A 23,253-nucleotide genomic window follows, 5' to 3' on the forward strand; every position below is an offset into this window, starting at 1 on the left:
TGTGTGTGTGAGGGTCTGTGTGCGCTCACCCAATGCATATTCACAGCACCTTCTGCAAGGAAAGGGTGAGAAATGAGAGTTTCCAAGGAAAGGGTGAGAAATGAGAGCTTGCAAGGAAAGGGTGAGGAACGTGAGCAATTTGCTTTACCAGAGCAGTGGACAGTGAAAATCCTGCTGTTCTTACCCAAAACCTCAAAATGACAATTCCCTCCATCCGTGGTTCTCATTTCAAAATTGGCTTTGCTGGTGGAGGAGTTTCAGGATAAAATTCCCCCAAGCACTTAAGCACTTAAGCAATTTAGAAGTCCAAATCCAATCTTTGCAGGGATCTGAGGTCTTTGAGCCCAGTCCTCCAAGGTATTTAGCACTGACATAGCCCAGGCCAGACCTCAGCGCAGGGGGATGAGCCTTAATGAGAGGTTTGAAACCACAAGTTGTACTTTATATTGCTGAGCATTTAAAAAAGGTTCAAGTTGGGATGCTTTAGGGCTGGGGAGGGGGGGAACTGGGAGGATTAGGACTAGCCACAGTCCTAATTATTATTGAAATTCAGAGTAGGAGTCTAAATATCTTTGCATTGTGTAGGCATTTTTCATTGCCTAATATGTTGCTTTATCCCTTCCCTCCATTTCTCTAATTTAGCACACCTGACCCAGAAAATTAGAGCTATTTTCACCTAAAACTTCATTCCAGTGCCCAAGTTATATAAGCATTGTGCTGGGGAGAAGGAGGCAGGTCCTTTTCCAGGCCAGCCAGTGGTTGCCTCACAAACACACATTCTTTCCATTTGTCATGAAACCCTGAGAGGGGTTAGGCTGGGAGAAGTCAGAAGTAAGACAGCAAAGGTGTTTACATGAAACTTTAAAATTACTCCCCTTTCATTTGCAAGTAACTGTTGTTCCTCGTCCCAGGTGAATTTATCCATCAGCAATATCATTAGATGAGTTCATTATAACCACGAGATTTACAGCGCTCATAAACTGCAGTGTAGGTGGCAGATTAAAATGTTAAGGCTTATGCATCTCTAAAACCCTGCACTGCCATCCTGGCACATTTGAGGAGGTAAATGGAGGCAGATCTCAAGTGGGGAGACCTCCAGAGAGCAGCCCCTGGTGTAGGATGGGGAATGGAAGCAGCACCAGGGTCCCTGGGAGCTGGACCCAGGCTTGAAAACGTGGTTGGAGGGGCCATTATTCCGCTGCCTGGGTTGTTTTTCAGATGACATGTGTAGCAAAGGAGTTAATTGCCTTGGGTAATTAAAGAGTTCCAAAGACTTTTTCCAAGGAACTGGGCTGTTAATACTTGTATTCTCTCTCCTCCTCTGTTCTGTAGATCCTAAGGGAAGACAAAGTCAAAGCAACATCTCTTGCGCTGCGAGTGGAAGGTGCTGAGTGTTGTGGTGTGCCTTAGTTCCTGTGGGAATTCTCTGTCCTGGCCAAACCTCAGCTCAGGGAATTTTGCTTTCTTAGCACCTACTTGAAGCTGCCACCGAGCTTATTATTTTTAAAATCCAGCCTCAAACCACTCTAAACAATCTGTTAGAGATAGCAAGGACCTTCCTTGGCCTCCTCTTCCAGCTCTCCAAGGATTTCTGAGATTCTGCCAAAAAAAAAAAAAAAAAGGGCGAAATTCCCAATTCCTACTTTCAGCTTGGGAAAAAAAAAAACCCAAAAAAGGTGTCCAGTTTATGCTCTCATTTTTGCACAGCCAGTGCTGCCTCCTGGGCATCTCCAGTGATTCAGCCCCCCTATCTGAGGCGTCTCTCCCAGGATGGGCTGAGTTGCCCTCTGGAGATGCTGATCTTGCTCCGTGGATCCTGGTAGACAGTGAGCTTGGCCGAGATTCCAAACTCTGAGATGGTCACAGTGGGGTGAGGTGAGTCCCACGCTCAGAGATGCTCTGATGAAAGGTGCAGCAGAAACCCAGGGCTGCTGCATCATCACCATCACCACCGCTGTTATTCATACAGGGCAAGGGTGAGGGAGTTCTTGTGGGAGAAAAGGCACCTCCAAACCTCTGTGTGTGTGTGCAGGGTTGGACTTGGCCACGCAATTATGGGCATACTTTCAGGGTTAGAGGAGGAAAGAAAAAGATTTAAATATAGCCCTTGTGCTGTTCTTGGAGATGGATGAAGAATTATCCAGCATGAACAGTTAACCCCGTAGGTTGCTGTCACAGACATCTTTTATGAAAAATCCTTTCCTTAGGATTTTTCCTCCTGAGAAGCTGAGAGGCCTCAGGAACAAAATGTAAACATTGATTATCTGCTGCTGTGGGATGCAACAGGTGCACCTGGGATTGGCCCGTGTTGGATGTTTGTAATTAATGGCCAATCACAGTCAGCTGGCTCGGACTTTCTGTCTGAGCCACAAGCCTTTGTTATCATTCCTTCTTTTTCTATTCTTAGCCAGCCTTCTGATGAAAGCCTTTCTTCTATTCTTTTAGTATAGTTTTAATATAATATATATCATAAAATAATAAATCAGCCTTCTGAAACATGGAGTCAGATCCTTGTCTCTTCCCTCATCCAAGAGCGCTGTGAACACGGTCACAGGTTGCAGCCTTTTTCTTTTCCAGGCTGGAGGAAAAAAAAATCTGGAAGGACAGAATATGTGCTGTCTAACAGGCTTAGATTTCTTTCTGTGAACCTCTTTGAAATGTCTTAGTCTTGATAGCGAGATGCTCAGAGCCAAATGTTGAAAACCCCACCACAATCAATGTTGCAGAGAGTCATAATTTCTGAATTAAAGTCTGACACTTCTGTAATTAGACTGCTTAGGCCTAGGCTTGATGGTTACTGGTCCATGCAAATCAAAAGAAACAACCCCCAAACTGAAAAAAATATCTTTCATCGGAATCAGTTACTTGATTCATGTCTTCTAGAGCCAGACCTATCATTTTGCTGATCTGTGTTAAGGTGGTTTCCAAGTTTTCAACTAAAACAACAGTTAAAATTGTTGCTATTGTCCACATTTTGTAGTTGCTTGGGTTTGGGATAGTTTTAATCTCATAGAATAAAACCACTTTGATTCAGGAGGGATATTAGTGAGCAGAACAATTTCCTTTTCCATTTAAAATAATGGGCTGTGACAAGTTCCACTTCTTTTAATTCTAAATTTTTTCAAGGTTTTGTTTTCATAGTAAAATGGGGAAAAAAATATCAAAGCCTATGCCAGAATATTGCTGTTTTCAGTGAATGTAGAATTAGAAGTTTTCCTGCCTGTCCACTGGCCTGGCCTCTGGGCTGGTGGTTCAAACCATAGAACCATAAAACCATAGAATGGCCTGAGTTGGAGGGACCTTAAAACTCATCCCATTCCACCCCCTGCCACGGGCAGGGACACCTTCCACTGTCCCAGGCTGCTCCAAGCCCATCCAGCCTGGCCTTGGGTACTCCCAGGGATCCAGGGGCAGCCACAGCTTCTCTGGGCACCCTGTGCCAGGGCCTCAGCACCCTCACAGGGAACAATTCCTTCCCAATATCCCATCTATCCCTGCCTTCTGGCAATTTGAAGCCATTCCCCCTTCTCCTGCCACTCCAGGCTCATAAATTGTCTCTCTCCATCTTTCTTGTGGGTCCCTTCAGTCCAAGAAGGCCACAGTGAAGACACTTTGAAATCATTCTCTTTTCCAAGCTGAACAAATACAATTCTCTCAGCCTTTCCTTGTAGGAACCATGGTCCATCTCTCAAATCAACTTTGCAGATCTCTTTGGGATCACTCCAGCAGGTCCATGTCCTCCCCATGTGTCTACCCAAGAGTCTCATGGACATTTGTGTGTCCAGAGTGGAAAAGATACAGTTGGTCCAACTCCATCTCCTGTTCCTGGTCTCAGCCTCTGGGATATCCTTTCCATCTTCCAGTTGTAAATGTTAGATGGACACCACACTCCATGTGTCTTGTGGCAGCTCTGTGTGCTGAGGAATTTTGGGAATTGCCTCCAGATCCTTCCCCAAGAGCCTCTCGACATTTAGTGCCATTAACCATGCATGGCAGCCCCCATTTTTGGAACCTTCACAGCCTTCCAGCTGCTCATTGCTCCAAAAAAAAACTCCAAAAAGTGGGTTTAGGCAGCCTCAGATGCATGGATTTCATGCTGGCCAGCTTGGAGGGTTATGGTGAGAGATGAGAGAGGGTCTGTTTGGGATGTCGTAGGATGGAGTGGGGGCTGCCCACTCCTCACCTGCTTCCCTGTGAGCCCCTCTGGTGCCAGGAGAGGTGAGACAGCCTGGAGGGGTTTCCTTACAGCTTTTCACAACCTATGGACACTTCTCCAGCCATCTGCTCAATTTCAGTGCTTTACGATCATTATACCACAGATGTGCTGTGAAAATACATCTTTTTAGAGAAACCGCTTTTCATAATTTGTCCTCTCTTTCATCACGTGGCTGAGATTCTTCTAAGGGATGTGTGGCACAACAGAGAGGCAGCCAAAATGAGTTAGAAAGGAACAGGGGCTGAGCTGAACATCTGGAAAGCTGGATGGATTGTAGGAAAGGATTTGGAGGAGGCATCTTGCTGTTAGGGGGCTCCCTGCAAAGGGAGAAGCACTGAAAGCATCTAGAAGAGAACATAAATCCCCTCTGTATGAGCAGATGAGCTTCTTTGATTTGACTTCTTCACCAGGACTAGCTGGACAAGAGGAGCAAAGTCACTCCTGGTGCTCAGTTTGTAATATTTGGTGGGATTTAAGTGCCTCAGGGTCCTCTTCAGGATAATTTGGCAAGTTGCAGCCTTGCTGTTCAGCATTGATAAATGAAGTTTTTTCCCCTGTGTCGGGAACCTGGAAGGACATCCCCGCATGAAGCTCTCAAAAAGCTTCTCCAGAGTAAATAGCAAAACAAAGCTCAGGAATTAGAGAATTCAGGGACAAGCAAGAAGCTGTAGGAGTCTCCATACTCTGCTCCTGATGTGTCAAGGACTTGTGACACTCTGAGAAGGTGGTGACCTTGAAAAATCAGCAGAGTGGTGCTGTACAGTGAGGTCATGCAGAGCTGAAACCTTCTCTTTTTCTGAAAAAAAAACCTCTGAGCAGGTATTTCCTGCATATTTCTCCCTCCTAACCTGGCTGGGGTGTCCATTCCAAGAGGGAGGGTCCATGTAATTTATTAAGAAGGTGGCCAGGTACTTATTTACAACGGCTCTGCTGAAGGAGCAGATCGATTGAGATAAGGGAAATGAAGAGCTCTCGAGGTGTGTTGGCAAAGAAAAATGCTCACTGGAGGCTGAATTAAACACTCCAGGGCATGCAAGGCTTAGAGATAAGCTAAGAACTTTGGCTGTGGACATACAGAGCAGTGTTTTCATGGCTCCTCCTGTGCTAATGGGAAGAAAAGCCTGGTTGGTTTGAAAGGAACAACTCTTTGACCCTTTCCCCTGGTTCAGACTTGAGCAGAGCCTGTTCTGGGCATGAGTGTGTTTGTAAAATTGAGAGCTTCAGGAATTCTGCATGGAAAAGGGGAGGTTGGGGTCAGTGCATCCAGGAAGTGCTGGTGCTCAGGAATTTGAAGGTTAGACCACAGTAGATGACACTCAGCCCATTTCTCAACACAAAATTGCCCACATGAAGGAGATTGTTTAGGAGGAGAGCTCAGGAGAGTGGAAAAATGCAAATGCCAGGTTTGATCATTGGAAACAGTGAGGAGAAAAAAAAAATTAATGATGGGAGCCACGAGAGAGTTGGGCAACACTGAAATGAGATTCTGATCTTTATAGACTTTCCCAATCTTTTCTAAAGGTTTGGTTGTTGGGTTGTTGTTGGTTTCTTTTCTGGGTGGAGAAGAAGGTTGGAAGGTTCATGAGGTTCCCACCTGATGATCAATAATAATGACAGGGAGCTGAAAGAACTGGGTTTCTCCTAAAGATAAATTGACTTTAGGAGAGAGAAAGTGTTTACAGCTGGAAGCAAAGTAGAAACCAAAAGAGGGTGCTCGGGGAGATGTTATCACAATCCAGGAGCTGTGAGTGAGCCAGGAGCAGGAGGAGGAGGAGGAGGAGGAGGAGGAGGAAGGTGCACAGCTCTGCTCAGCAGCAGAGCCACTGCTGATGGGGAGATGTTTTGAGATTCCACCCTTCAAGTGACTCCACAGTGCCCCATGAAACACCAAATTTATGTTTCACCGTGTCCAGGCCTGATGACACCTTGAGAACAAGGCTCTTGCTGGAGATTGTCTTTTGCAGATTAAACTTTCCAGACTGTAACTCAGATCAAAGTCAGGTGTGACTGTTTCCCTGCTGTACCGAGCAGAGAGCAGTGTGGAAAAGCAATTAGAGATATTTCTATATGTTTTTTGGTTTTTTTTTTTAATCTTAGATAATCTTCCCAGCAATGGAAATGAACAGTTGAGGTCACCAACGTACAAACTCCTCTTCCTATGACTGGTATTTTCATTTTACCACTGTAGTAACCACCAAAAAAACCCAACACAGAGACAGGCTTGAGTTTGGCTGTTCATATGATTAAAGTTTATGAGGTTGGAATCCTAAACTTCATCAGGGTCCTACTGATATAGCTCAAAAAAATCCTTTTGGCTTCACAACCTGCAACAGGTTGATGGTAACTCATGGATGCTTTATCTTTGTTGGGAACTGGGTAAGGGACTTTGGAAAGCTTTGGGAAGGATGTTGGTGGCTGCAGTTGATGTGGAAACAAACTCTACAGATGTTCCCACCAAAGTTAACCTCAGACACCAGAAAACATCCACATTTTGGACTCTCTGTAGTCAATGGCTGGAGGATGAGTAGGAACAAGTAGTCTTATGTTTTTTCCTGGAGAGTTCAATGAAGGCATCTCTCCAGATGGTTTACAGAGATAGGACCACTTAGCTCCCAATCCTAAAGCTGGGAATACCTCCTAAGTCCCAGTCTTGTGGGAGTTCAGAGGATTAAAATTTGGGTATGTGGCACCCTAAAACTCAATGAGGCGACAGAGGCAACTCAACAAGGCAACAGAGGCAACACTCAACAAGTCCTCTGAAGACTGAAACAATATTTTGGAAGGTGTCTTTAGTCCAGAAATTTTGGTCCAGTGCTTTGTAGAATATTTAACAGCGAAACAAGAACATACACTTGGCATGGGCTCCATTTCACAGACGGCTTTCTGCCAGTTGTGTACCCTGAATTAATCTGAAGCTCAGAAAACCCCATATCTAGCCACTGAGATAAGGAAAATGAGTTTAATGGGTCCTTTCCTCAGCTTTCTCCTGTAGGTTCCTGCAGGAACTCATCTCCTTCCTCCAGCTGAGGTCTCTGCGTGTCCTTCAACCCAGGGCTGAACTTTTGTGGGTGGGAGAGTTTCAAGGAATTTACCCATGCTGGTTGTCAGGGATGATGGTGTGATTCACCTGGAGACTCCCAGGGTGCAGACACGCCCCAGCCACCCAGGGGGAGTTTGAGTCTGGCCAGCACAGCCAGTGGGGGCAAGGCCATGATTCACCCAAAGCACACAGCTCAGCTGGGCAGGGGCATGGAGATGTCTGCTGCTCCCTGATTGCAAAAGCAGCCTGGGGTCAGCTGGAGACACCCCAGCAAGCGTTGGAGGGTGGGTGACAGGGACACAATTTTCAGCTCCTTCCTCCCTTTTAATGCAATGGAAAAAAGGGGCACTTCTGGAGGGCAGTTCATGCTGTTTGTCTCAGCCTCCCTCCCTGGGGTAGGATGGATTGTCCTCTAATGTTGAGATTAATCATCTCCCAGAAGTCCAGCAGAGGTGGGAAGAGGCATCTAAGTTCAGGAAATCAGCTGGAAATCCTTGGCTTTGGTTGTTGGGTTGTTGGGTTGTTCCACCTTGTCCATCTGAAATTCACTTAGTGGAGGGCACGTTCTTGGCTGAGCTGATTATCCTGGTTCTGAACTCCTAGCTGGAGCCATTTGGGATCCAGATATGGATGTCCTTACTTGCCTGGAAAGAGTGGATTTGTAAGGATTAATCTGCAGTTGGCAAAGCCTTTGAGATGTGGCTCCTGACCATGTGAATGTCACCTACTTCTCAATTCTGTCCCCTCTAGACCAGGTCCCCACCAGGAGTGGAGTTAATTGGCTGCAAGGACCCTTCTCTTTAAAACAAATCAATTTTAAAATAATTTTTATCCTAGCCTAGAGAACTGCTAAAGTCAAGCTAATTTTTCTTTGGCAACGATAGAATTCTTGTGTTATTTTTTAAGTCAGAGCAAAAGAGAATGAAGGCTTTAATTCCCTGACAGCCCTGTTGGTAATTTAAACACACCAGGCTGTTCCCAAATGAAAACCACACAGCAAAAAAATGAATGTAAACAGAAATACACACTGCCCAGGCAGGTTCCTCTTTGTCATTAATTCAGGGCAGAAAAGACAATCACGAGATTTAATTAGAAGAAAAGGAAATTGTACTCTAAAAATCCCTTCAGTTTTAGTAATCAAGGTTATTATTAGAAGCACCAGTAAAAAACACTTTAAAAATCTATCTAATTAGCTGCATATCTGCTGATCTCCCTGCAGAGCTGACTTGTTTGTCTCCAAGGCTTCACCAACATAAAGGTTCATGGACACTCCTTTCAAGACTTCTACTGGGCTGAGCACAGAGTTTGCACTCAAGTTTAATTGGGATTGGTTTTGGGTTGTTGGTTTGGTTTGGGTTTAATTTCACTCCCCTCACTTTAACCAAAACCCCACAAGAATGGTTCTGTTCCCCTTCCCAAATTCTTGGTGCTGCCTTTCCAAAGACTCAGAGCTCGATGGTTTCAGCTGCTGGAGTTATTCCTTTGGGTAGCTCCAAAAGTGCTTTTGACTCAGCTGCCAAAATTTCCTATAAAACATCTTGTAAGAGGTGTGCTTGTGTCTCAAAGAAAGAAATGCATGTTTGAGTCCCTGGTTGCAAAGGAAATTATTGGGAGGAAGGAAAGGAAAAGAGAAAGGAGAAGGAGAAGGAGAAGGAGAAGGAGAAGGAGAAGGAGAAGGAGAAGGAGAAGGAGAAGGAGAAGGAGAAGGAGAAGGAGAAGGAGAAGGAGAAGGAGAAGGAGAAGGAGGGAAGGAGGGAAGGAAAGGAAAGGAAAGGAAAGGAAAGGAAAGGAAAGGAAAGGAAAGGAAAGGAAAGGAAAGGAAAGGAAAGGAAAGGAAAGGAAAGGAAAGGAAAGGAAAGGAAAGGAAAGGAAAGGAAAGGAAAGGAAAGGAAAGGAAAGGAAAGGAAAGGAAAGGAAAGGAAAGGAAAGGAAAGGAAAGGAAAGGAAAGGAAAGGAAAGGAAAGGAAAGGAAAGGAAAGGAAAGGAAAGGAAAGGAAAGGAAAGGAAAGGAAAGGAAAGGAAAGGAAAGGAAAGGAAAGGAAAGGAAAGGAAAGGAAAGGAAAGGAAAGGAAAGGAAAGGGAAAATTTCACAGCACAATTATGAGTTAAGGCTTTGGGAGGATAAATAAAATGAAAAGAAGATATTTTAAAGTAGAGTTTTTTGCCTTGGTGCCTTGTAGGGAACTTCAGGAGATGTTTTGGTGACAGATAACAATGAAAATGGTGTTTTCTGGTCAGGAGGAATGCTGAGGAACCAAAGATATTGATTTCCTGTCTCCATTCTTCTGCACCAAGCACAAAGGTGAAACCCAGCCTGACAGATCTCTTCTCCCCTGTTTCTGTTGCCCAGGTCCCTGGCCATTGGTCACCAGTACTCGTCCCTGGGGACCCAGCCCATCCTGTGTGGGAGCATCCCGGGGCTGGTGCCCAAGCAGCTTCGCTTCTGCAGGAACTATGTGGAGATCATGCCCAGCGTGGCAGAGGGGGTGAAGATTGGCATCCAGGAGTGCCAGCACCAGTTCCGAGGGAGGAGGTGGAACTGCACCACTGTCAACGACAGCTTGGCCATCTTTGGGCCCGTGCTGGATAAAGGTGAGTGAAGAGCTGTGTTCACAGGGGTTCCTGGATGAGGGAAGAGATGGGAATGTTGACTCCATGTTTCAGAAGGCTGATTTATTATTTTATGATATATATTATGTTAAAACTATACTAAAAGAATAGAAGAAAATGTTTCATCAGTAGGTTAGCTAAGAATAGAATAAAATGGAATGATAACAAAAGCTTCTGTCTCAGACAGAGAATCCAAGCCAGCTGACTGATTGGCCATTAATTAGAAACAACCACATGAGATCAATCACAGATGCACCTGTTGCATTCCACAGCAGCAGATAATCAATGTTTACATTTTGTTCCTGAGGCCTCTCAGCCTCTCAGGAGGAAAAATCCTAAGGAAAGGATTTTTCATTAAAAGTTGTCTGTGACGTGGAGCTACGGGTTTGGGGAGATCTGTGGTGGAATTGGCAGCAGAGATCTTGAAAAATCTCCTGTGAGCTCATTCCCTTCTGAAAAAATCCTGTAAAATGTCATGTATAGACATAGAACTTGAGCTGGATAAAGGAGTGGGGTTATCTGAGTTCCAGCTGGCAGCAGGAGGTTGGACTGGAGATCTCCCTGAGTCCCTTTCAGCATGAGTTATCCATGATCCTGCACCCTGGGAATGAGCACAGAGGGTTTCTGTGTTTGCAGTGCTCAAGCTGAACCTGGCTCCTTTTCTGACCCTGTGCTGTGATTCCAGCTCTTTAAGTGATAGCAGAGGGGCAGAGGGGCTGTTGGGGATGGTTCCTAGGGACTGGACTTAGCAGATAACAGCAGTTTTTATGCTATTGTGAAATACAATGAAGATCAAAGGCCTGGGGAAATCACCATCAATTAATGCTTCGGCTTTCTTTGGTTGTGAGCAGTAAATTAGGACAGGGTGCAAATTCAGGCAACTCTTTCTGCACACCTTGACAGAAGTGGGAACTCTTAGAATTTTCTTGCCCTAGGTTATTTAATCTTGTGAGATTTAGGACCTAAGCTAAGCTTAAGTATCTGGTCTTTTCCCTTAAAAGTTGGCAGGAGCCTGTGAGAACTCCTTTATCCCTCTTTGAACTTGTGTGTCTTTTAAAACCCAGTCTGGTCCTGCTGGTCGCACTAAGTCTTGGAAAAGTTTGGCACAAAGGGGTCCTTCCTTCCTTCCTTCCTTCCTTCCTTCCTTCCTTCCTTCCTTCCTTCCTTCCTTCCTTCCTTCCTTCCGACACTTCCTTCCTTCCTTCCTTCCTTCCTTCCTTCCTTCCTTCCTTCCTTCCTTCCTTCCTTCCTTCCTTCCTTCCGACACTTCCTTCCGACACTTCCTTCCGACACTTCCTTCCGACACTTCCTTCCTTCCTTCCGACACTTCCTTCCGACACTTCCTTCCGACACTTCCTTCCTTCCTTCCTTCCTTCCTTCCTTCCTTCCTTCCTTCCTTCCTTCCTTCCTTCCTTCCTTCCTTCCTTCCGACACTTCCTTCCTTCCTTCCGACACTTCCTTCCTTCCTTCCTTCCGACACTTCCTTCCTTCCTTCCGACACTTCCTTCCTTCCTTCCGACACTTCCTTCCTTCCTTCCTTCCTTCCTTCCTTCCTTCCTTCCTTCCTTCCTTCCTTCCTTCCTTCCTTCCGACACTTCCTTCCGACACTTCCTTCCGACACTTCCTTCCGACACTTCCTTCCGACACTTCCTTCCTTCCGACACTTCCTTCCTTCCTTCCGACACTTCCTTCCTTCCGCCACTTCCACCACTTCCTTCCGCCATTTCCTTCCGCCATTTCCTTCCTGCCTTCCGTCCTGCCTTCCTTTCCCTTCCTTTCCTTCCCTCCCTCCTTCTCTGATTGAAAAGATGAATGAATATCTCGAATATTTTCAGGGAACCTGGTGTATGTAATTGATCCATATCCACCTTGGAGCGTGTTCAGTGCTTCCCATCTGTTATTTTAGTTTTCCCCCCAAATCAGAACAAATTTGGGCATTTCCTTCCCCCAGACCACATTGCTCCAACCCAGCCTTGAGGACTTCCAGGGATGGGGACTCCACGACCTCTCTGGCCAATGCTCTCCCAGACACTCTGGGATTTTAGACCCCACATTATCCTCATGGACAAACTGCTCCTCGCCTCCCTGCTGGCCAGAGGAGCCCCAATCCCACCATCTCCCAATTTCCCAAATATCGCCCAGCAGTGCCAGCATCCAGGGTCTGTCCCTGCCCCACACTGGAGGCTCTCGGTAGCCAGGCTCAGGGAGGGAGAGGAGACTGGGACGATTTCATAACTGAAGAATGTTGTTCCTTGAGGGAGAATCAAACCACCCTTCAGTTTTGCTTCACCTACAGCAGGAGAGGGGGGGAGAAGAAAAAAAAACAGCTCAAAAAAACAGCTCAGTCGCATTCTTGTGCGGCAGATCCCCCAGGGTAGGAACATACTTGAGCTCTTACCCTGAAAGAGAGAAGGGGAGAAGGAGAGAGAGAAAGCAAGGAAGCAAAAATCTGGTTTGCAGCTTGGATTTTAAGGCACCCAGGATCTGAGTGCAGCTCTGGTGTGGGTCAGTGGGGATCCCATTGTCCCTCAGCAGCACCTACAGCATCTCCCTTTGCCTCACACACTATCTGCACTCCTTTCACTGAAAAGCATCAATTTTAATGCCTCCAGGAAATCCTTTCCAGGCCCAAATCTCACTGTCTGGGCTGCCCTTGCTGCTGTGGGAGCTCATTGCTCATTCAGGACTGGGCTTGAGCTGTGATTCAGCAGTGCCAAACTGTCACCAGACTCTGGTCCTGTTAAGAGCCATGTTCTGATATCTCCTCTAAAACCAGACTATTTTTCCCCATTAGCCTTTTTATGGAGAAAGATCCCACATGTTTTAATTAAGACTATATTTATGTATAATTTTTTTTTAGCCAGGCCTGATTTCCAGAGGTCCCTTCCAACCCTAACAATTCTGGGATTTTGGGGCGAATCACACATTAAACAGGAATGGCACTGATGAGCTCAGCTACCAGGGAATGGTGATGTCCAGGGGATCCTGAGCTGCTGCTATTGAAGGCCACACTTAACCGTAAATCCCCTTTTCTCTTTGTATGTCACCCAGGGCAGAGGAAGAGCAGAAATCCCCCATCCCACCCTATTTATTCAATTATCCAGAATTGAATTTATTCAATTATCCAGGTGTGGACTTTCTATCCCTGGGAGTGTCCAATGCCAGGCTGGATGGGCTTGGACCAACTTGGGAAGGTGGAAGGTGTCCCTGCCTGTGGGATGTGTCCCTGCCCATGGCAGGGGTGTAATGAGATGAGCTTTAGGGTCAGGGCTGTGGAATGGGGTTTATCTCCTCCTCTGTGGTCTTGGGAGTGTATGGCCAGGTGTGCAGCTTAATGGAGAAGCATTCAGAGAGGTGCCACTGTTGGGTCTTCCTTGCAAGTCCCCAGGAAATGGGAGTTTTGGTCAGTTTGGACTACTTGGAATGCAAAAAACAGGATTTCTGTATGGGGAAAGAATTGAGTCTGATCTCTTTCTCTCCACCTGAACTTAATCTGCTTTTGATTTCTGATATAAAGACACTACAACTCATTTCTGGTCTCCCAGGAGCTCAAATCTCAGCTGCCGGACAGTAGAAAGAACCTCCCACTTGAACTTTTGCAACAGTAATATCAAAAGGCAAAATACTGTAATATTGAAAAGAAAAATACTGTTATTTTTTTCTCCACCTGTATTTTATCAAGTGGGGAAAACCATGGCAATGGCCATACGACCTGAAGTGACCACCGAGCCGCAGCTCATGCTCAGCCACTTGCCTGAGAGGCCTGGCAGTTTTTAATGCAGTTGTTGTATCTTTCAGTTCACCAAGGAGAAGGGGAGATTTTTGAGTTGCCTCTAAAAAGAGGCAGGACAAAACTTTGGGGGATGTAGGAGAAGGACACCCTGTCACTGGCAGCAGAAAGTGAGCAGTGCAACCTGGCAGGCATTTTCCATCTCCAGCTGAAGTGCCGTGCATTGGGAATCGTGCCTTTTGCCTTTATTTTAGCTTTTGTGGCCTGAAGAGGCTGTTCATGCTTAAGCTGTGAGTTTAGAGTCTCTCAGTGCTGCGTGAGCTCCCTTTGAAACTTCTCTGGGCAGAAATATGAACCAATCTCAAGAGAAGTAACACAATTAAAGCTTATCATGGGCCGTGTCTCTTTAAAGGACTTTGGCACATAATTAAGTCAAAATAAAAGTTTCCTCTCTCTTCTCCACCCCCCCATTCAATAAAAGTAAATTACCTCCAACTATTTAAGCCTGCTGTTCGTTTAAATTTAAAAAGGGAGCCCTTGTCTATCTATTTCTTTCACTCACTCCCACCTCCTTCTGCTAAAGACTGGCCAGGGCTTTAAACCTGCCAGCTGGGCTGAGAAATGGTTAATAGTTATTGTGGAGGAGCAGCTTTTAATGAACTATTGAAGAATGATACATTGATGGAGTAATGGGAGTTTAAGTCTCTCTGTAATGAAACAGGTTCTCAGCGCCGACCCATTGTGGTGTAAATACGGCACGTCTCTCCCACTGTTTGGTCAGGGCTAAATAGCAGAGGCCACAGGGGGGTCTGCTGATGGGGTCTCCTCTTTAGTTAATCAATCTGATTGGATTAGGGTCACTGAGATCCCTAATAATGTCAAAGGTTACGCCAAACTGGATTAAATGCTTTGTTGGAGAGGGCTCGGGTTCTTTCAGCCCTGGCCGGCAGGGCTTGTTTATTAGACTTTAACACTCGTGTGCAGCCTTGGGAAGCCACTCCTGCCCTTTCTGTGTGCACAGGGAGGTGGGAAGGAGCCAGGGCAGGGGTGTCCCGTGGCTCTGCACCCATGGGATGAGCCCTGTGAGGATGTGCAGCAAATTCCCCAGTGGACAAATGAGAGCCCGATGGGTGACCAAGGCCCAGGGGCGAAAATTCATTCCGGAAATGATGGCTGGCTGCTGAGCCTGCTCCAAGGCAAATGTCGAGAGTCACGGCAGTGCTGGGGTGACCCTCTGCTCATGTTCCCTGCGGTTAATCCTGTCTGTGGCCAGCAAAGCCCTGTTCTTTCACTGAATTCACAGAATTCACAGAATTCATGGAGCTTACGGAATTCACGGAGTCCACGGAATTCACAGAATTTGCAGAATGGCCAGGTTGGAAGAGACCTTCAAGGCCATTGAGTCCAGCCCAGCCCCAACAGCTCAACTAAACCCTGGCACCCAGTGCCACATCCAGGCTGTGTTAAACACACCCAGGGATGGGGACTGCACCACCTCCCCGGGCAGCCATTCCAGAACTTTATCACTCTTTCTGTAAAAAACTTTTCCCTGATATCCAGCCTGTATTTCCCTTGAGGCTGTGTGCTCTGGTTGTGTCAGTGCTGCTGCAGAAAGAGCCCAGCCCCAGCTGAGCACAGGCACCTTCAGCCCTGAGTCTCCTTTTCTCCTGAGTCTCCTTTCTGGTGCAGCTCCTGTTTGGGCACCCACCAGGCTGAGGATGGGATGAAATATGAAATATTTCAGACCACTGCATTGCTTTGCTGTTAAACTGGAGGATGTCTTGCCTTCCAGCACTTCCATCTCAAATCAAGGTGGCATGGGATGGGATGGGATGGGATGGGATGGGATGGGATGGGATGGGATGGGATGGGATGGGATGGGATGGGATGGGATGGGATCTCTCTGTCGTCTTCCCCAGAATGACCACAAAGCCCAAACATTCCGTGTTGTCTTCCCTCACCATGTTCCTGCAGATGACACTGTCCTACAATGTCCTTCAGGATGTGACACCAAATAACCCCTTTGAAGGTCCCCTGGCAGTGGAGAGTGTGTTACCAGCAGGGATCTGGAATCCCTGGATTTCCAGTGCCTCATTCCTTCCCACAGCAGAGCACACAATGCCTGTTCGTGGCCTGACGTGACTGTCATTATCCAAGCAGGCTCCTTGCATGATCCAGACTGGAGAATTTCCCCTCCAGACTTCTGGAATGAAACCAAAATCTGAATTTGACTGCAACATCTCTCCCCAAAGGACATTTTGCCTTGACATATCAACAAGAGATAGACAGCCTCCTCTTTACAAATCTCCTCCACTGATCTGGTGTTGACAACCAGCCCCTCTATTTTCTCTTCTAGCACTGACCATTTCCTTTGCTTCTTCCTAAAAAGTTAAAACTGGGGCCTGCAGGTCAGCAAAACTTTGGGTCCTTGATGCCAGACAGCGAGACAGGTCGAGGTAGTTCCAGTTGTTGCTGGGGTCCTCCAGGGCATGATTCATCTGAGGTATTCCAGACAGTTTGGATTAAATTATTCACACCCTGACGTTTCTACATCTCTCCATCAATCACTGAGGGAATCCAGGGAGACCGGCTCTGGATGAGAAGACTCTTGCTCCCAGGGGCTGCGTGAAGGGCAGAGCAGGCATCTCTCTAGCTCCTGAGAGAGGTGGGATTCAAATCACATCCAGTTCCTTGTGGAATGCTGGGCACTGTCACCTTTGCTGCCAGGCTGGCTTTGGGCTCAGCTCATTTGTGAAGTTTGGTTTAGTTTGGACTCTAGACATTCTGGGGATGAGCCCCATGTGTTCTTTCTTTCAAGAAAGCCCAAACGAAACTGTGTTCAAAGGTTGACTCCACCATTGTGGATGAGGAAGCTGATCTCATGTCTGGTGAAATCCATGCGAGTTTTTCCCCAGATCAGGTGAGAATGGAGCCAGACTTTTAAATTCAGTTATCATCCCTTGGAGTCACAAGTCTCCTCCAGATTTTTTTTTCTTGCTGTGTCATAACAGCATGGCTGCCCAGGCTCCCTGATGGGCCTGATCCCATCTCCCAGAGTTAGCTGTCAGAGTCTGAGCAGTCACCCCAGGCTCCCTTTGCAGTCCGTGGAGAGCAGCCGGCATCTCCGGGGAGCAATTCATCCGACCTATCTCAGACACCTATCTCAGGATAACATGAATCATAGCAAGATGTTTATTTCTCTCCATTGACTATAGAGGGAGCCTAGGGCTACAGCCTCAGACTTCCATGGGTGCTCCTTAGAGGCCCATTTTGGGGGCAGATTGTTCCCACTCCTCACGTTTCTCCGTTGGAAAGCAATCCTGACATCCAGCCCCAGCTGGAGAGAGAGTTCCATTTATTTTAACAATGGAACAACATGGAAAGGATCTCCTGAACCACTGAATGCAGCCAGTCCCTTGCTATTCAAGGCGTAATAACATCTCATAACCATTTAAAATTAAGACATTTAGCAGATCTCATCCTATTTTCCTGATGGCATTCTGGCATCTCAGCAGAGAAAAGGAGACTTTCCCCTCCTCCTTTTCCCTGCTCTGGATCAGCCTTCTCCACTTCTGCAATAAAGTAAGGCATGAGCAGAAAGCCACAAGATACTGATCCATCCAGGAGGTTTGTTACATGTAGGAGGTACTCTCTCTCCTCTCTCTCTCATGAAACTCTTCCCAAGAGGATCTGATTTCCAGCCCCACCCCGTCTCCCTCCCCGCTGATGGCAATTTGGGCAGCTGCCCTGGTATCAACAACGGAGATCTACAAACTCTGCCCTGTAACTATGGGGAAGGAAACTGGAAGGATCAGGATTGAAAATGTGACTGTGCAAGCTCCTCTCAGCCAGCAGGATGCAGAAATCCAGAGGTTTGCCTGCAGAAATCCAGAGGCAGGAGGTGCCAGCCTCTAGACAGGAGCTGCAGTTGGGTTTAGTGGAAATTGAGCTTGGAGTGGGGAATAATGCACGGGGTGAGGGGATGCTGCACTGCTCAGCCCATTCCAGGCCATGGAAATTGAGCTCAGAGATTCCAGCCTGTGGAAATTGAGCTTCCACTAAATCCAACTGTAGATCCTCCAGACAGAAGCTCCAGTTTGGTTTAGTGGAAATTGAGCTTGAAGCGGGGAATACTGCATGGGATGAGGGAAAACTGCACTGCTGAACCCATTCCAGTCTGTTTAAATTGAGCTTGGAGTGGGGATTGCTGCATGGGATGAGGGAATGCTGGACTGCTGAGCCCATTCCAGCCCATGGAAATTGAGCTTTGAGTGGGGAATACTGCATGGGGTGAGGGGATGCTGCATTGCTGAGCCCATTCCAGCCCATGGAAATTGAGCTTGGAGATTCCAGCCTATGGAAATTGAGCTTCCACTAAATCCAACTGAAGCTCCTCCAGACAGGAGCTGCAGTTGGGTTTAGTGGAAATTGAGTTTGGAGTGGGGAATACTGCATGGGGTGAAGGAATACTGCACTGGTGAGCCCATTCCAGCCCATGGAAATTGAGTTAGGAGTGGGAAATACTGCATGGGATGAGGGGATGCTGCACTGCTGAGCCCATTCCAGCCCAAATTCCCAATTTCAGCATTCCTGACCTGGGTTTTGGCTGGCTAACCCAGCGTGTTGGAGCTGCAGCACTCTGGCCAAGCAGTTTGGGGAGATCTGAAGGAGTTGTGGTTGCATCCCACAGAGTCCTGTGGGGGATTTGCAGCTCCCCCTGAGCCTTGGGATGTAGCAGAGCTGTAGGGTGGCAAGGACAGCAAACAGAGATGCTGAGGAAAGGTGCCGAGGTGTTATCATTCAGCTTTTAGGCGCAGGAGTGCACTGAGGTGGTGAGGAGCTCCTTCTCTTGCTGCTGGAGCCAGGTGGGACCATCAGAGGGGTCACTTCCTCCTCTGGTGACTTCTGAGGTGTCCAAAGACAAGCCCTGGGCAGGGATGGCACCAGGAGACTGTGGATAGCATCACACCTGGCTGCATCTGCCTCTCCATCCCCACTGCTCTCGGGTTTTTGGGGTTTCTTAGAGGCTCTGCCCTCATCAGCTCCCTGTGATAAAGGGATAAAGATCTGGCTCCCGTGCATCTGGAGAGGAGACAGCCCATGGAAACAGCTGGAAACAGCTGGAAAGAGCCAACACCTGGTGCAGGCTGCACACCCTGAGGAGTGATGGGGAAAAGGAAATGGCAGCAATTCCAGGAGCTGATCCCGTTTGCTCCCTGTGCTCCCTCCACCTCCCACTCATCTGTCAACCCTGACATGCAGGGGCTTCTTGGTTTGGTTTGGGTTTTGGTTTTGGTTTTGTTTGTTTGTTTGTTTTTGGGGGTGTTTTTGGGGTTTTTTGGTTGATTGTTTTAGGGTTTTTGTTGGTTTTTTGGTGTTTTTTGGGGGGGTCTGGTTGTTTTTTTGTTGTTTTTGTTTTGTATTGTTTTTTTGTGATGTTTCTTTGGCTTGTTTTTTTGTTTGTTTTTGGATTTTTTGGGGGGTTTTTGGGGTTTTTTAGGGGAGTGGTTTATTTTTTTGGTTCAAATTTTTGGGGCGGGTTTGTTTTTTGGTTTTGGGGGTTTTTTGGTTGTTTTTGTTTGTTTTTAAGGGTGTTTTTTGTTGGTTTTTTTGGTTTTTTGGGGGGGATGTTTATTTTTTTTGTTTTGGGTTTGGTAAGGTTTGTTTTTTTGTTTTGGGGGTTTTTTTGTTTGTTTTTTTTTTTTTGTTTTGGGGTGGGTTTTGTTTGTTTCGGGGTGTTTTTTGTTTGTTTCTTGGGGGTTTTGGGTTTTTTTGTTTGTTTGTTTTGGGGGGGTTTTTGGTTGTTTTTTGGGGTTTTTTGTTTGGGTTTTTTTTTGGTGTTGGTTTTTTTGGGGGTTTTTGGTGGTTTTTTGGGGAGGTTTTTGGTTTGTTTTTTGTTTTGTTTTGTTTTGTTTTGTTTTGTTTTGTTTTGTTTTGTTTTGTTTTTTCCTGGCTACTTAACCGTTAGACAAGGGATCAAGGGAAGGGAAAAGCACCAAGACAGCCCGTGGCTGCAAACCCGGTGCCGTCTCTCCCGGCAGCGGCGGGAGTCACTGGAACGTCCAGCCCGGGGCTGCGCTCACAATGCGCGGAATTACGGATTTATTTCCATCCCCCCCTTGCCCTCCTTCCCCCTTTCCCCGCTGGGTCCATTCCCCACAGAGGGCTCAGGTTGGTCGCAACAAGGAGCTCCCTCTGCCGCATCCCCAGAGTGCCAAGTCCAGGCGTGGGAGCTGGCCCTAGACAAAAGGGAACAGCAGAGGGAGCTGAATTAGCATCCCTTTGTCCCGGGAGAATCCCGGCCCCAAACGGGCCCTTGGCTCGCCACGGGAGGCACAAACACACACACACACGCTCATGGATGGGAGCCAAGCAGGCAAACAGCGACAGCAAAGCCTTGGTCGCCTTCACCCGGATGCTGGGGGAAGGGAGATGAGCTGGGGGCTGCTTTGGGATGGCTCCAGAACCAACCAGCCCTGCATGGGTTTGGCTGGTTGAGGACAGAAATGTGTCTGCTACGTCCCAAAGAGGCAAAAGGAGTGGAAAATGTGTCTTCTATTCCCTCCTGACAAAGAGGGGTCCAAGCTGGTGAATGTGGCTTTTCTTCACCTGGAGATGCGTTGGGAGCTGGCAGTGCTGAGTGGAGGAGGGATTGAGGGCAGAAGGGGCTGTGGGATCATCTGGGGGTGATGCCTTGAGAGGCTGACCTAGAACAGACACTGGAAAGAGCTAAAGAATAAAGCAGGGATTTATTAATCCTAATCAATGGATCCACCTTGGGCAGCACCAGAGCCCAGCCAGGGCTGCACCCAAGATGAACCAAAATGGCCCCAAAATGCACGAGCGCTGCCGGGGTCTCTCCCTGGGATCAGTTCTGCTCCATTTGCACCTTGCAGTTCATTGTCCCATTGCAGCTTTAGCCCAGGCAGTCCCACCCTGCTTGTTTTTCTCTCTCCAGCCCACGGGGTTTGTGCTCCTGGGCTGAGATTTGGCTCATTTGTCCTTGGTGCCCAGCTGGAGCAGGAATTGTTTTGTCTCCCTGCTCTGTGCACAGAGCTCACCATGCCCTGATATGGAGCTCAGACCCACACACTAAAGCAGCACAGAATCTGAAAATATAAAAACCAAAACCTGAGGCATCAGCTGGACTTTGTAGACGTTGTATGATTATTCCTCTACATTTCTATCTACTGATGAGGATCTTACTCTTCTAGGATATTAATTACAGTCGACTTCCAATCCTTAGAATCTGGTTTAAATCCAGAGAAGAGCAATAAACACAATCCTATTCACACTAGCCCTATCACTGACCCTAAGCATCCTCCTAACCACACTAAACTTTTGACTCACCCAAGTAACCCCCGACAGGAATGATTTTCAGAAATGATTTTCCTCCTCTCCATCCTCAAGCAGACAAAGGAAAACCAGGCTGGATAAAGATGCCCTGCCTGGTTTTTCCTGTGATGGACTTGCATGGCAGAGGAATGGGAGAGCACCATGGAATTTTCCAGCAGGATAATGCTTAACACATTCCTTGCTGAGCTCTGGTGCAGGAGGAATCCTGTGCCTGGATGGTTCAGCCTCTCTCACTCCTTGTTTCCTCAGCCTAATCTTTCTGGGAGCATCTCCTTCAAAGTGAGGACTTGAAGATCCACAAGGTTTAGAGAGAGGCAGGGATCAGTCACCAGGAGAGGGAATGGCTCAGGAGGGTTGGTGTGACTCTGGGTTTCTGCTGTGCAGGTGAATGATGTGCTCCTAGGAATGATGGGGGCACAGCTGACTCGAGGCTGAGCAGTGAGGACGAAGGAGGAAAGCAGGTTTTGATGGGACTCCAAAATCTTGGGGGATGCAAAGGGGTTGGAGAGCTCCACCTGATGCAGGTGAAGAGTTTTCCTGTGAAAAGGAGGTGCACAGAAATGGCATTTATTGGAAAGCAGCATGAGATGGGTGGAGCTGAGGCAGCTGAGGGCTGTGTGAAGCTGACCCCAAGCCACGAAGCTCTGCGGTGAGTGGTGCTGTGTCTCCTGCCCACCTCCTGTGCTCCCTGCCCATAAGAGAGGGATGTGGATATGTCACAGTCTGGAAATGCTCCAGAGAAGGGCTTGAAGGAAACTCTTTTGGGCTGGTTTTGGTCTGGGCAGGCTTTTTAAGGAGGTGGAAGGTGAGGTGGTAAACCCCAGGGAAGCTCTGGAGCTTTGGGTGGAGGTGACCCTAAAATCTGATGGCAAAGCCATCTATAGAATGTGAATTCAATAGAATTCATGTTCTTTTTTACTCAGAGGGTGCTGAGGCCCTGGCACAGGGTGTCCAGAGCAGCTGTGGCTGCCCCTGGAACCCTGGAAATGTCCAAGGTCAGGTTGGACAGGGCTTGGAGCAACCTGGAACACTGGAAGGTGTTCCTGCCCATCCAGCGGTGGCACTGGATGAGCTTTGAGGTCCCTTCCAACCCAAATATTTGTATGCTGCTGTGAAAACACAAGGAGAAATGCAGAAAGCCACCAGACGCTGGGAAATGCAGAGCTGCCCTCAAGCCCTGGGAGCAGGTCCTGGCTGGAGAAACAGAAATTGTCTTTCACTTTTAGTTTTAATTTGACTCATCTCACCCTTCCCAGAGAAGAAAATCAGTGTACAAAGCACTCAATGACCCAGCCAGGAGCAGTGGTGGGGAACAAGAGAGAAAAGAGATTCTGGTTCTGGTTCTGGGGAAACAAGGCAGGGAAGAGATGTTCTGATTCTGGATCTGGATCCAGCAGAGCAGATCCTCCTTCCTCTGCCTCTCCATTTCCCATGGAGCCACCTGGCTATCCCAAAGTAGGTCACACACAGGGCCCTGCAGCTCCTGAAACACAATTCAGGAACTTTTATTGGCCTCCATGAGCGTTTCCCCTGCAGTTTGATGGACAGGGCAGCAACACTTCCCTGGTTAAGGCTGCAGTTTGCTGACTCAGCACCTGGCACCATTTCCTCCTCCCCATTATTTCCAGGTGCTAAATCACATTCAATGATAGCTGATAATTATGGTTTATCCTTTCCTAATCACGCTGCTTTCCCAGGGAAGCCGTTGCCACAGGGATGTTGTGGGAGTGTGAATGGGTGGGGAGGGCACCAGGAGATGTTTCTGCTCACCCCGAGCCATGAAAAAGTTGGAGACCCCTTAGGCTAAGCACACCAGATTCAGCCTAGGAGATCTTGTATCTTGTCAAAAAATGAGTTTATTTATTTTTCTGAGCCAGTTTTCCAGCAGAAAAAGAAGCTGGACCAAACTGGAGATGTTTTGCAGGTTCCCCTTAATTTTCAGGAATAAAAAATTCACAACTTTGGTTTTTTTCCTGCCTTTTAAAATTTTTTTTGCGCATTTCAGATAGTTTCATTTGAATTATTGAAAATGAGGCATTTTATTTCTTTTTAATTTAAATGCAGTCTTATGCTAAAATAAAAAATCATTAGACCATCATAGACTCACACCTTTAGTATTTTATAGAATATAGAAGTGGTTTTTATATTATTGAGGCTGAATGATTAGTGGGAGTAATTTCCTGATCTTTCCTCTTTCCTGCCCTTCTTTTTTCCTGCTCTCCCCTTTTCCTGCTTTTTCTTTTCCTCTTTTTCCCTCCTCCCACTACGGAGCCACCCAGGCTGACTGGAAAATGGTCAGGA

At 47.2% G+C, this 23,253-nt stretch overlaps 1 protein-coding gene across 1 annotated transcript in view; it reads left to right on the forward strand.

Annotated features, from left to right (window-relative positions):
• WNT3A (Wnt family member 3A) overlaps positions 1 to 23,253 on the forward strand; it is a 99,385-nt gene that overhangs the window by 46,496 nt on the left and 29,636 nt on the right. The window contains exon 2 of the mRNA XM_059478372.1: positions 9,607 to 9,848. Coding sequence (XP_059334355.1) covers positions 9,607 to 9,848 — 242 coding nt within the window. The remainder of the gene's footprint in view (positions 1 to 9,606; positions 9,849 to 23,253) is intronic.

The sequence above is a fragment of the Ammospiza nelsoni genome, chromosome 1 (assembly GCF_027579445.1).
Source record: "Ammospiza nelsoni isolate bAmmNel1 chromosome 1, bAmmNel1.pri, whole genome shotgun sequence".
Lineage (NCBI taxonomy): Eukaryota > Metazoa > Chordata > Aves > Passeriformes > Passerellidae > Ammospiza > Ammospiza nelsoni.